We start from the raw sequence: 12,188 nt of genomic DNA, 5'->3' as shown, positions 1-12,188 counted from the left end.
CAATTTAATTGCCCATAATTAAGGGTGCATATAGCACATGAGTGCGTATTATATGCGATTAAATCTAAGTCTTGTGTACATTGATCGATAGGAAGGGTTGCTTATTACGTCGGGACGCTTATTACGTCGAATATGGTATATTCATTCATACAGATGAAGACATAAACTAGGTAGTGTACCCTTCAAATACATTGGACCACAACTACAGTGGGATTAATCACATGACACTTCCGACATATTATCTACAGAAATATGATGCTCCCCAAATCTTTAAAATTTGTCATCTCTAAAGATTGTCACCTTTAATGTTTGTCATCTTTAATGTTTGTCATCTTCAAAGTTTGTCATCTTTAATGTTTGTCATCTTTAATGTTTGTCATCTTTAATGTTTGTCATCTTCTAAGTTTGTCATCTCTAAAGTTTGTCATCTTTAATGTTTGTCATCTGCAAAGTTTGGCATCATTAATGTTTGTCATCTGCAAAGTTTGTCATCGCTAAAGTTTGTCATCTTTAATGTTTGTCATCTGCAAAGTTTGGCATCATTAATGTTTGTCATCTTCAAAGTTTGGCATCTTTAATGTTTGGCATCTTAAATGTTTGGCATCTTTAATGTTTGGCATCGTAAATGTTTGTCATCTTAAATGTGTGTCATCTTTAGTGTTTGTCATCTTTAAAGTTTGTCATCTCTAATGTTTGTCATCTTTGATGTTTGTCATCTTTAAAGTTTGTCATCTTTGATGTTTGTCATCTTTATAGTTTGTCATCTTTTTATGATGGTCCCTGTTAACCCAATATAATTTTTAATACAATCACACACGCCATCATTATATGTTTATGATAATTGTGCACGTTTTTATTTTCCCATTTGTACTTCCACAAACATAACAGTGAAGTCAGTTCTTGCATGGGCCTGTGGGAGGTCCGTGGTTCTTGTGAATAGATAAGTAACAATATTAAATAGCTTCACAGACTGCTTATTTAATGAACACATAAAACTGAAGACAACAATATTAAATAACTTCACAAACTGGTTATTCAATCATCAACACAAAAAGCCGTAGACAACAATATGAGAGTAATGACATCGTTCATCACAATAATGCTACTGGGACACAGGAAATGGAATGTCAGCCTGTCCAGGTCACCCCCTCGCCTGGGACACGCTCGGGGTCAGACGGGTGGGGTCAGACAGGGGAGGTCAGACAGGGGGTGTAGCTTGTTGAAGTTGTACTGTCTGCCTGTGAAATGCTTGTCATAATGCATATCTCTATGAGTAGACCAAATGTGTCAGAGAGACCCGTGAAGATCTGGGCTAGATTAGGTCTTCAGCAACCCATGCTTGTCGTAAGTGGCAACTAATGAGATCGGGTGGTCAGGCTCGCTGACTTGGTTGATGCATGTCATCGTATCCCAAATGTGTAGATCGATGCTCATGATATCAATCACTAGATTGTCTGGCTCAGACAATTTACAGACTGCCGTCATATAGCTGGAATATTGCTGAGTGCGGCATTAAACAACAAACAAACAAACCAAACAGTGACAGAGTGTTTGTCACTTTATGTTCAAGGTTGTGTTCATTTGACTCTTAACGTTTGTCATTGATAATATAATCATTAATACCATTGTCTAATTATTAAGTTACTAAAACTTCATATTTTGTAATGTACTTATGTAACGTCCAATATTAGATAACCGTCCTAAATATTTTTCTTGTTAAAATATATTACCACCATATATTTTGCAAAAGAATCTAAACTCATATCCTGTATTAGCACATGTTTTTTATTGTTTAACGAGATGTTGATTATGAAAGATTTTATGTCACACAAACGAAAGCTTTTCAAACCTTTTATCAAGCACAAATATTAATTTTTGAATTTGCTTCTCACCCAATTTTGCCAATTTATTCCCTCCCTAATTCAAATCCCCCTTTCTTGAAGTGTGAGCATACTGCATGAGCATGGACATAAAAAAAAGTGATGTTGTTAAGGAATGAGACAAAAAACTGAAAAGGAAGAGTTATTTTCAAGGAGTCTAAGAGTTACCTCCCCTTGATCTAATCCAAGCATATCTCCTGTGGGAGCCAGTTTTGGACGATAAATCAATTTTTTCTCCCTGTCAGAACACTTTAACATGAAGGTAATTAATGTCTTCACACAGAATATTTGCCTAACAGACTTGTGAAGATCTTGGGTAGAATAGGTCTTCAGCAAGCCATGCTTGCCGTAAAAAGGCGACTATGCTTGTGGTCAGGTTCGCTGAATTGGTTGATGCATGTTATCGTATCCCTAATTGATTGGATCAATGCTCATGATGTCAATCACTGGACTGTCTGGTCCAGACTCGATTATTAACAGACTGACGTCATATAGATGGAATATTGCTGAGTGCAGTGTTAAACAACAAACAAACAAACCTGCCTAATATTCTCCGTCTGCAGCGGAGAGATGACATATTTGATAAGACAACACACCAGTGTGAAAACTATCTTTTCTCTGTTTCCATAAATTGGAAAAGTACTTTATAAACTGTGATGATAAGTGCTTTAAATTTATTTACAGTTTGTTAATTGTTGAAGGGCACATCCATATTATTACTGGGCTTGGCTGATCCAGCACTGTAAGGTGTAACTGCTGTGCAGAGTTGCATCCCTTAGCTGTATCAGGAGCCACTATAGGGTTATTGTCCTTAAGAGCTTTTCAAAACTAGACCTGATATGTACTTGAACAGAGCTTGAAATCTTCTCCCGTTGGTGCTTGAGTGAATGTTGTTTTACGCCATAGTCTGCAATACTCCAGTTTTCCAAATTTCCCCTAAACCGTTGACATGCATATTGAACATTATGTGTTGTGGAACAGCGTTAGGGCTGGGACGGGGAACTACGGTACTCGGACAAAATGTTTATTGGCAAAAATTATCTAGAACTTCCATGGTTACCGGGTACACTATAAGTGACTAATGTTCGCATTCCTTCTGACTTTATATGTTTGAATAGAGGTAAAACTTCAGTCAACTTCAGTGTATGCATGAGTCTCTAAATACATTTATCATCCAAAACTGGCTCCCACAGGAGATATCCTTGGATGAGATCAAGTGATATCTACAGTGTAGATATCGCTGCAATGAAATAACATCACAATGCTTTGCAGACCATTGTGACATCACTGGTTACCATGACGTCACAATCAAATGACATCACTAATGGCTCTGCTACTGAAGCTGTTTGCAGTACTTTTTACACTGAAGACACTCCTAACTACTGTCTACAAATTGAAAAAGTTGAAAGAATGATGTTGGATGATAAATAAAATCTCACCCTCGTGTCTTTTGATATCAAATATATCAACACTCGTTGATAAAAGTGGCAAAGATCCTTGGCAAGCCTCGGATTTTTTCCACTTTTATCAACTCGTGTTGATATATTTGATATCAAAAGACACGAGGGTGAGATTCTCTATTTAGCCAGGGCTATGGTCAAATTATTCCCAATCGGACATTTGTACCCATCTCTTGAGACCAACAGCAAGTACCCGGGTAGGGTCGGGTAACAGTGGGGTGGTTTGCTGGGTAGTAAATTTGGACTCGTCCCAGCCCTAAACAGTGGATTGGCTGCTATTACACTTTAACGTTGAAACTACTGACAATCGCACAGTGTAGGGCGAGGATATATCCTTATTCTGTTGTCATTAGCATGTAACATTTGACTTGTGTGGCCCAGATTGTACTGTGATTATATGTGTGAGATAAACAGGATGTTATGACGACCTCGTAACCCACAGCAGTCAGATGATGGAGTGAGAACTGTGTGAGGGGCACTGTGCTATCCTGACATGCTACCTCACACAACAGCACGATGGAGGGTAGGGGGAGGGGGAGGAGTGATGGGGGATGCAGAAAGGATGAGGGAGTGGTGATACATACACTACACAATACACAGAATTAGTGTTGTACGAAAATGACATTTTATGATATGAAACTAGAATAAACCCAAGTTATTTTCAAGATTCAAGTCATGTTCATTTTGAATTTTTCCCACTTTTTCCATAAATGTCATCTTAATCTATCCATCTCTAAAAAAAATATTGAGCTACATGTATGCAGTTTATTTTTTATTTCGGACCAGCCCAACCAAATTGGTCAGCAGATACCCTTTGACCATAAAATCCGAATATTGTTGAGGCCAATACTAAAATAAACTAGGTAAATTGGGCTTTGTTGCAACTGTAAATATATCAGAATTAAGAAAAACGGTATTGTTAGGATAGATTTTTTTTTTATGGTCTGGTGAAAAATAAATATGATACAAAACAAATATTGTTTGAAACTGAATTATGATTCTTTACACACATACTTTTGGTTTGCGTTTTTCCTTTTGAAATCATTTTTGGAAATGAAAATATATATAAAAACATATATTGAAGTAAATATTTATTCATAAATATGTCAACAATGATAACTTCACAGTTTTTGGAAATGAAAATAAATATAAAAAGATATTGAAGTAAATATTTATTCATAAATATGTCAACAATAATAACTTCACAGACTGCTTATTTTATCATTAACACACAAAAATGTAGATAGTACAAAATTGGTGACATCCTGCGCAATAATGCAACACAAGCCCCACCCATTCTATCATCAGCCAATCAGGAAAGACTAGTCCATGAGTGGGTGTGGCCTGATATTTTGGGATTGATAGAAACATAAATGAAAAATTGTTTGCATGGTTAGCCTATCTTGCAGTATATTTATAATATATATAATAACTTGCAGTTTATTTATATACATGTACCCAATTCTATTAGCCCCGGCCATTCTATTATCAGCCAGTCAGGAAAGACATAAAAAACATAAATGAAAAAATGAATTGCATGGTTAACCAATCAAATGCCATGGAATCACTTGCAGTTTATTTATATACATGTATCTGCACAAAACAAGACTACCATTGCTTTAGATAGATGACCCTGAAGACTCCCCACATGGGTAAAATGCGTGAAGCCCATTTCTGGTGTCCATCACTGTGATTTTGCTTGAATATTGCTAAAAGCGGCGTAAAACAATACTCGCTCACTTAGATTTCATTCCTTAATTTGCTGTCATTCAAAATGTTTCTAAACATTTCAGTTTCAATTGGATTTTCCCTGAAAATAGTTCTGTTTGTTTGCAATTTTCTATCTTGCTGTTATATCCTGTTTTTTTCATCTCTGTCTCTGTGGGTTATTTCCAGGTCCCCATTCACGGGCAGAGTCACAGCGCCAAGGGGCCCCGCCTGTACCCCGGGGGTAGTATGTACAACAAGCGAGTTGTCAAGTCCGGTAACAAGCGCGACACCAGCCCCGGGAGGGATCAGTCCGGCGCCTTCATCGACAACTACAGCTTTGTGTAGCTGAGGCTACAAACGACCGGGGTTATATTTCTACAATCGTTTGTAACTTCAGCTAAACAGATAAACAAACTTATTGAAACACGGATAAACAACCTTATTGAAACAAGGATGAACAACCTCACTAAAATAATAATCAATACTTGTCATGAAATATGGTTTTCCTATTGGCCAGTTGCAGTCTTGTATAAACCCATGCCAGTTTGTACCGGTATGATTGGTCAGGATGCTTTTTTGTAGCCGACTGCCGGAGGTGAAACGATACAGCAAGGTCACGATATGAGACATATCACAATACAAAGGTCCCGATACATATGTCACGATACAATACGTATCATGCATATTTACGTCAAATCACATGGAAACGTCTTGACAATAAATATTTCAGAGCAGTTTGAAACGGAAAATCCAAATGTAGACACATGTTTGTAGGGGATATTTTTAGTAGTGAATTTGAAACGCTAATTACAACACACTTTACTATATCTTTAAACGAGTAGTTTGTAATTTATTTCAGCAAGTGTATCGTCTTGTATCGATACAGAAAAAAACGTATCGTGTATCGTATCGTCACATGAAAACTCACGATGTACCATGCACCGATGTATCATTTCAGCCCTACCGACTGAGACGTCGTATCTTTTCGTTACATTATACAGTGTGACATCATGATATTGGCGTAGGGTGTAGAACTAAACCTTGCAAGGCTTGCTCTATGTTATGTTGGGTGCTCTCGTACGTTGGCTTACAAAGTAGCCGTGCTACACACTGTCTGTCATGTATGCGAGCAAAGTACACATATTATGATGTTACAATACAATACAATAGTTGAGCACAGACAGCACCATAATATGTTTAATCAGTGTTTTCTTGAAAAGATTAAACTCGATCCCGGCCACTTCACTAAATATGTCTGCTTGCACCAAAGAGTTAGCATTTAATTTTGTCATACTTCGTTTTGAAATTTGACGTAGTCTAACTGTAGATTAGATAGAATTGTGACTAAATGAGTGAAGCTGTCAATAAAAAGATCATGTTATCTTCCTCGGCCATGTGCAGGCCCACAAGCAGGGTGCTGATAGTAATCATTTCCAAACGTAAATTTTTTCCCGATTTAATTAATAGCATTCATCTCCTTTTTAATTTAAAGTTCTTTACCCCATTATATAAAGGTGTACTCACACACCCACACCCACACCCACACCCCAACCACATCCGTTTGCGTAAAGATTCCGATTTTCAAGTTAGACAATAAATATTATGCTTTTTTTAGGGATATGCAATTGCTTTTCTGAGATAATGGTAGTTTCGGCCCTGTGTTCCACTAAACCAACCATTCCAAACACTTCATGATAAATGAGGGGTGGTCGGGTAGCCTAGTGGTTAAAGCATTCACTCGTCAGGCCGAAGACTCGGGTCGATTCCCGACATGGGTACAATGTGTGAAGCCCATTTCTGGTGTCCCCCGCCGTGATATTGCTGGAATCTTGCTAAAAGCGGCGAAAAACCACACTCACTCACTCACTCATGATAAATGAACAAAAACAGATATTGATCCACACTGAGGTATTTCAGTTTCCATCTCAGCCAAACTTCAGTCCAGTTCCAGAAACCAGAAACTACTGAAGTGGGGCAGGTGGTGTGGTGGTCGAGTGGTGCAAGTGTTAGCTTGTCACTCTGAAGGACTGGGTTTGCTTCCCAACACAGGAACAAGCGAAGCCAAACCTTTGCCCCCCGAGGTGGCAAACTATATGTTTACAACCTACTGTGTAATTAGTGTTAATATTTATAATACACTATATATATTGTTCGTCGAACATTCTATGTCTTATATTTATGTATATACCGATACAAATTGTGTATTATTTTTACATTGTAAATTAGTTGCAAAACCATGCATTTTATGTTATTTTATAATATATTAATATTTACTCATATATTCATATTATTTCGATTTTGCTGGAACTTATATATGATTTTATCATGTTTTTTTGTATATGAAATAATTGTGGACAATTTATATTTTTACATGTGTAGACAATAATTATTGTTGAAATGCTGCTTTTTTATATACACCACTAGATTTCCAGGGACTGTCCAGGACTAATGAAGTAATGTATGAAATTAATAAATAATATTCAGTATAAGAACTTGTAATTAACATGAAAAGGACTGTGTGACCAATTTCATTATCGAGTCATTTGCATTTTTTAAATTTAAATTCACCAGTTTTTAGGCCTTAATTTTTTTTAGTTGGTTTATGGGACCAACCAACAAAAACAACCTGAAATTAGAACAAAAATAGTATGACTTTTGACAAATATTTTTTGGACAACTCTGTTATACAATTAGATGAAATGAGGAAATTCACGAGATTTTATCACCGATGTTTGTAATATATGGTGAATATTGTAACAAAAAATCTTTCAATTATGAAAATGAAAAGTACTTTGTTACAAATGTAATAATTGAGTCATTTAGCTGTATTTGAACTTACTTGCATATGTTGTCACGTGTTGTGATATTTATAAGTTGTACCATTGACCCTTTATTACCCATTGTATAGAATCTTATGTACTTATTGATCATTTTATGCCCCTAATCGTGCCTTGATCATGCTATTTTCTTACAACTTGTCCCAAACCTTGTTGTCACGTGTTGTGATATTTATAAGTTGTACCATTGACCCTTTATTACCCATCGTATAGAATCTTATGTACTTATTGATCATTTTATGCCCCTAATCGTGCCTTGGTCATGCTATTTTCTTACAACTTGTCCCAAACCTTTTTTACAACTTGTCCCAAACCTTTTTACGACTTGTCCCCAACCTTTTTACAGTTACCTACTTGTGTGCCTAGTTTGCCTTACTCGGTAGGTTCTAATCATTATGCCAAGAAAGTATTATATTTTTATATTTTTGTACCCATTCTGCTGAATCTAACACTTATACTGATGTCAGTGCTGCACGTGATGTAAGTGTGTTAAGGTATGGAGAGGTATGGAGCTATGGATGTTGGAAGCTAGTGCTGAAACGATTGATGGAGTAATTTGTAAATCCTTTTACGTGGATTGTCAGATGATTGATCTGTCATGTCTAATGGTCATGTCTAGTGGTCATGTCTAATGGTCATGTCTAGTGGTCATGTCTAGTGGTTATGTCTAATGGTCATGTCTAGTGGTCATGTCTAATGGTCATGTCTAGTGGTCATGTCTAATGGACATGTCTAATGGTCATGTCTAATGGTCATGTCTAATGGACATGTCTAATGGTCATGTCTAATGGTCATGTCTAATGGTCACAGAAACATCAGCACAAACATCACTCGTTTCATGAGACCAAGGGCCAGATTGAACAAATATATCGTATCAGCACTGGTGTGACTCCTTTCCTTTGGGGCTGGCTAGCAACACAGATCATAGAGATCGATAATCGCTAACTAAATATCGGTTAAATATCGATAAATAATAAGAGAAGCAACTTTAACCAAATATGCAATAAAGTCCTGAAAGAAATCAACATATTTCATGCCACCGGTGAGCAGTGACACATTTATGCATAGATTACTTTGTGGACATTTGAGATGTAACAAAAACAGTTGCTCTCTGTCTTCGTCAATTGACATGACAAAAATCAAGTCTGTTTTGGTAAATGTAAACTTTATTTCATTGCAGTGGTTTATGTAAGTTATTATCGACGACAACAATTTCATATCGATAATCGTTTATAGTTCTTCCCATCAATGATAATTCCGATTATCGATCGTTTTTGCCAGTCCTACTTTGCTTCTCACAGACTTACACTAGACACAGCACTACAGCCTCATCCCATCCTTCCAGATCCTCCTACACTGCTGACATCTGTGCCTTGATCACCACCATCCTATCCAGATCCAGTTTATAGGTGTGTGCCTTATGTTGTCCTGGAGGCCTTTCAAGTTTTATTAGTGACATAGCACATATTTTATAATATTATAAGCAAAGATCTAGGAGGGATCACCAACTGATGCGTCAACCAGACGTTAGCTGTCTAAACTAGTTTCAGGAGCCATTAGGGCAGTCGGGTAGCCTAGTGGTTAAAGGGCTGCTCGTCACGCCGAAGACCCGGGTTTGATTCCCGACATGGGTACAATGTGTGAAGCCTATTTCTGGTGTCCCCCGCCGTGATATTGCTGGAATATTGCTAAAAGCGGCATAAAACCATACTCACTCACTCCAAATCCTTCTACACTGCTGACATCTGTGCCTCACCACCATCCTATCTAGATCCAGTTTATAGGTGTGTGCCTTATGTTGTCCCGGAGGCCTTTCAAGTTTTATTAGTGACATACTACATATTTTATAGTATTATCAGCAAAGATCTAGGAGGGATCACCAACTGATGTGTCAACCAGAGGTTTGCTGTCTAAACTAGTTTCAGGAGCCATTAGGGCAGTCGGGTAGCCTAGTGGTTAAAGGGCTGCTCGTCACGCCGAAGACCCGGGTTCGATTCCCGACATGGGTACAATGTGTAAAGCCCATTTCTGGTGTCCCCCGCTGTGATATTGCTGGAATATTGCTAAAACCGGCGTAAAACCAAACTCACGCAATTCAGAAGCCATCAGTATATCAATGGTAGAGATATAGTCCTCCAATTTCAACAGAAATACCATGTCAATAAATCTCTTTTATCTCAAATTTTAAATTTGTATTGACCAAGTTCACTGGTTATCGCCATTCGTTTAACTCAATTTGCTGAAGGGATACGATGTAATTTTATTTACAGGGGGGTCGCATTATAGGCGGGGTTGCTTCATAGATGGCGATATACAGTAAATCCACTGTTTCTCTGTGGGAGTACCACAAGCAGATGCGAATCAATCTCATCAACTGCCTCTCTGTGACATCTTCCGTACCATGTGAATAGGGCGCGTATCCTTACAAAATGGGCTCAATTCTGGAGCAGATCTGGGAAGATCTCCTCGAGACGTTGCAAACCATCTGCACATCGCTTGACTCCCATTTTGTCAGTAACCTACTGGTTCGAGGATGTAAACTTTGTATAATCATGATGACCCATGACATATTTGACAGCGAGTTTGAAAGTAGCCATTTTGTCCTTTAGCACATCCTTTCTCACATGATCACTGAATAGACCGGAAAATCCAGTATTACATCGCGGCAAGGCTGACTCTTCGAAGAGCCTAAAGACAGTCTATATATTTTATAGTCATCATTTGAGTCTTGACCATATAACCTTCCTTAGAGTATGTTGATTGTTATACACCCATGATAAAGCCACTTGATGTTATCATAGTGAGACAATTTTATGATGTGAAATATGTTATATCAGTAGAAATTATATGAACGTGCTCAGACACCTTTGACCACAGACCCTTCTATTGTATGCTTAATACTGACACCTAGAAACCTCCGACAGAGAGTTCAAGAAGTGTGAGATCGCCCAAAGATTTTTTTGAGATATCAACATTTATTAATAAAATGTTTTTTCTCGATGTTCTTAAGTCTTTGTTTTGTAGATGCCACTAATCCAGTATTCCCATGGCCCAGTAGGTTCCTCCTCATCCTCATCCTCATCTTCCCAAGTGTCCAGATTGTCCATATTGTCCATATTGTCCAGATTGTATTGATTGAACCGACACTCTGGTCATTGCCTTCTGTGCCAGCTTGTTCACGCCAAGTCCATGATATTGATAGTTATTCCCTGCCTTTCTTGGAATATCATGACATCTGTTATATTGCCAGTGTATTGTACAGTCTATTTCTACTGTGTCATATTGCCAGTGAGGGTTGTGGGGTGGGTAACCTTGTGGCTAAAGCGTTCGCTCGTCACGCCGAAGACCTGGGTTCGATTTCCCACATGGGTACAATGTGTGAAGCCCATTTCTGGTGTCCCCTGCTGTGATATTGCTGGAATATTGCAAAAAGGCGTAAAAACCACACTCACTCTATTGCCAGTGTATTGTAGCTTGTCTGTTTCTACTGTATGGTATATATATGTGTTACATTACTAGTGTAATATTGTACCTATTGCTCCTGAGTCAGTAGGCAGTCACACTTCTCACAAGTATTTACCTTTCCAAGTTTCACAAATGATGGCAGTTTTTGATTCCGACAAAGCCTACCACATTTCCCCCATCAGGAATATCTTCATGAGTCAGCATCAGTGATGCACTGTAGTCTCGGAGTTCAATAGTACTGTTAGAATGGGTATTGTTTATTTCATAAACACATCCTGAACTATAGCAGGAAATGTTAAACTGTATTCACCCTGGTCCAATAAGTGCACCCTGACGTACTCCTAGACTAGGGAACGTTGCTATATAAGTGCAATAATCTTGGACGCGACGTTAAACCAAATTTCACCTCACCTCACCTTACCTAGACCAGGGCCCACTTGCACTAAGTGATCTTAGCACTAAGGTGATCGTAACTCCCATACTTTAACATAATTTTCGATAGTCGTAGCTCTAAGACCACTTTGTGCAATGGATTCCAAGCTGTGAGTAATGTTTCTAAGCATCCGGACTATAAACGTGACAGTCAGTATTTCCTTGTGTACCATTACAAATATATTTCAATGTGTATACATTACCTAGCAACTATTTTAATATCTACAACATTTTAGTTTCATAGATGTTTGAAATATGTTTGTTCACGACAACTCAATCTATGAAAATAAATTGTACTTGTTTATGGTTTAATCAGCGCTCAGTTTGTTATATTTCTCACTAATGGCGAATACAATAATTATATTTTCTGTGATGCGTAGTTGTTCAAGTACAAATTACTTGAT

At 37.8% G+C, this 12,188-nt stretch overlaps 1 protein-coding gene across 1 annotated transcript in view; it reads left to right on the top strand.

The window, feature by feature from the left end:
* LOC139447239 (ankyrin repeat and MYND domain-containing protein 1-like) overlaps window positions 1-6,599 on the top strand; it is a 56,128-nt gene extending 49,529 nt beyond the window's left edge. The window contains exon 18 of the mRNA XM_071228499.1: window positions 5,237-6,599. Coding sequence (XP_071084600.1) covers window positions 5,237-5,395 — 159 coding nt within the window. The 3' untranslated portion in view covers window positions 5,396-6,599. The remainder of the gene's footprint in view (window positions 1-5,236) is intronic.
* Window positions 6,600-12,188: the final 5,589 nt, after the last annotated feature.

Source organism: Haliotis cracherodii, unplaced genomic scaffold (genome assembly GCF_022045235.1).
Source record: "Haliotis cracherodii isolate W230 unplaced genomic scaffold, xgHalCrac1.p SCAF_7, whole genome shotgun sequence".
NCBI lineage: Eukaryota > Metazoa > Mollusca > Gastropoda > Lepetellida > Haliotidae > Haliotis > Haliotis cracherodii.
The sequence above is the reverse complement of the archived record's forward strand: the minus strand, read 5'-3'. Positions and strand labels throughout refer to the sequence as shown.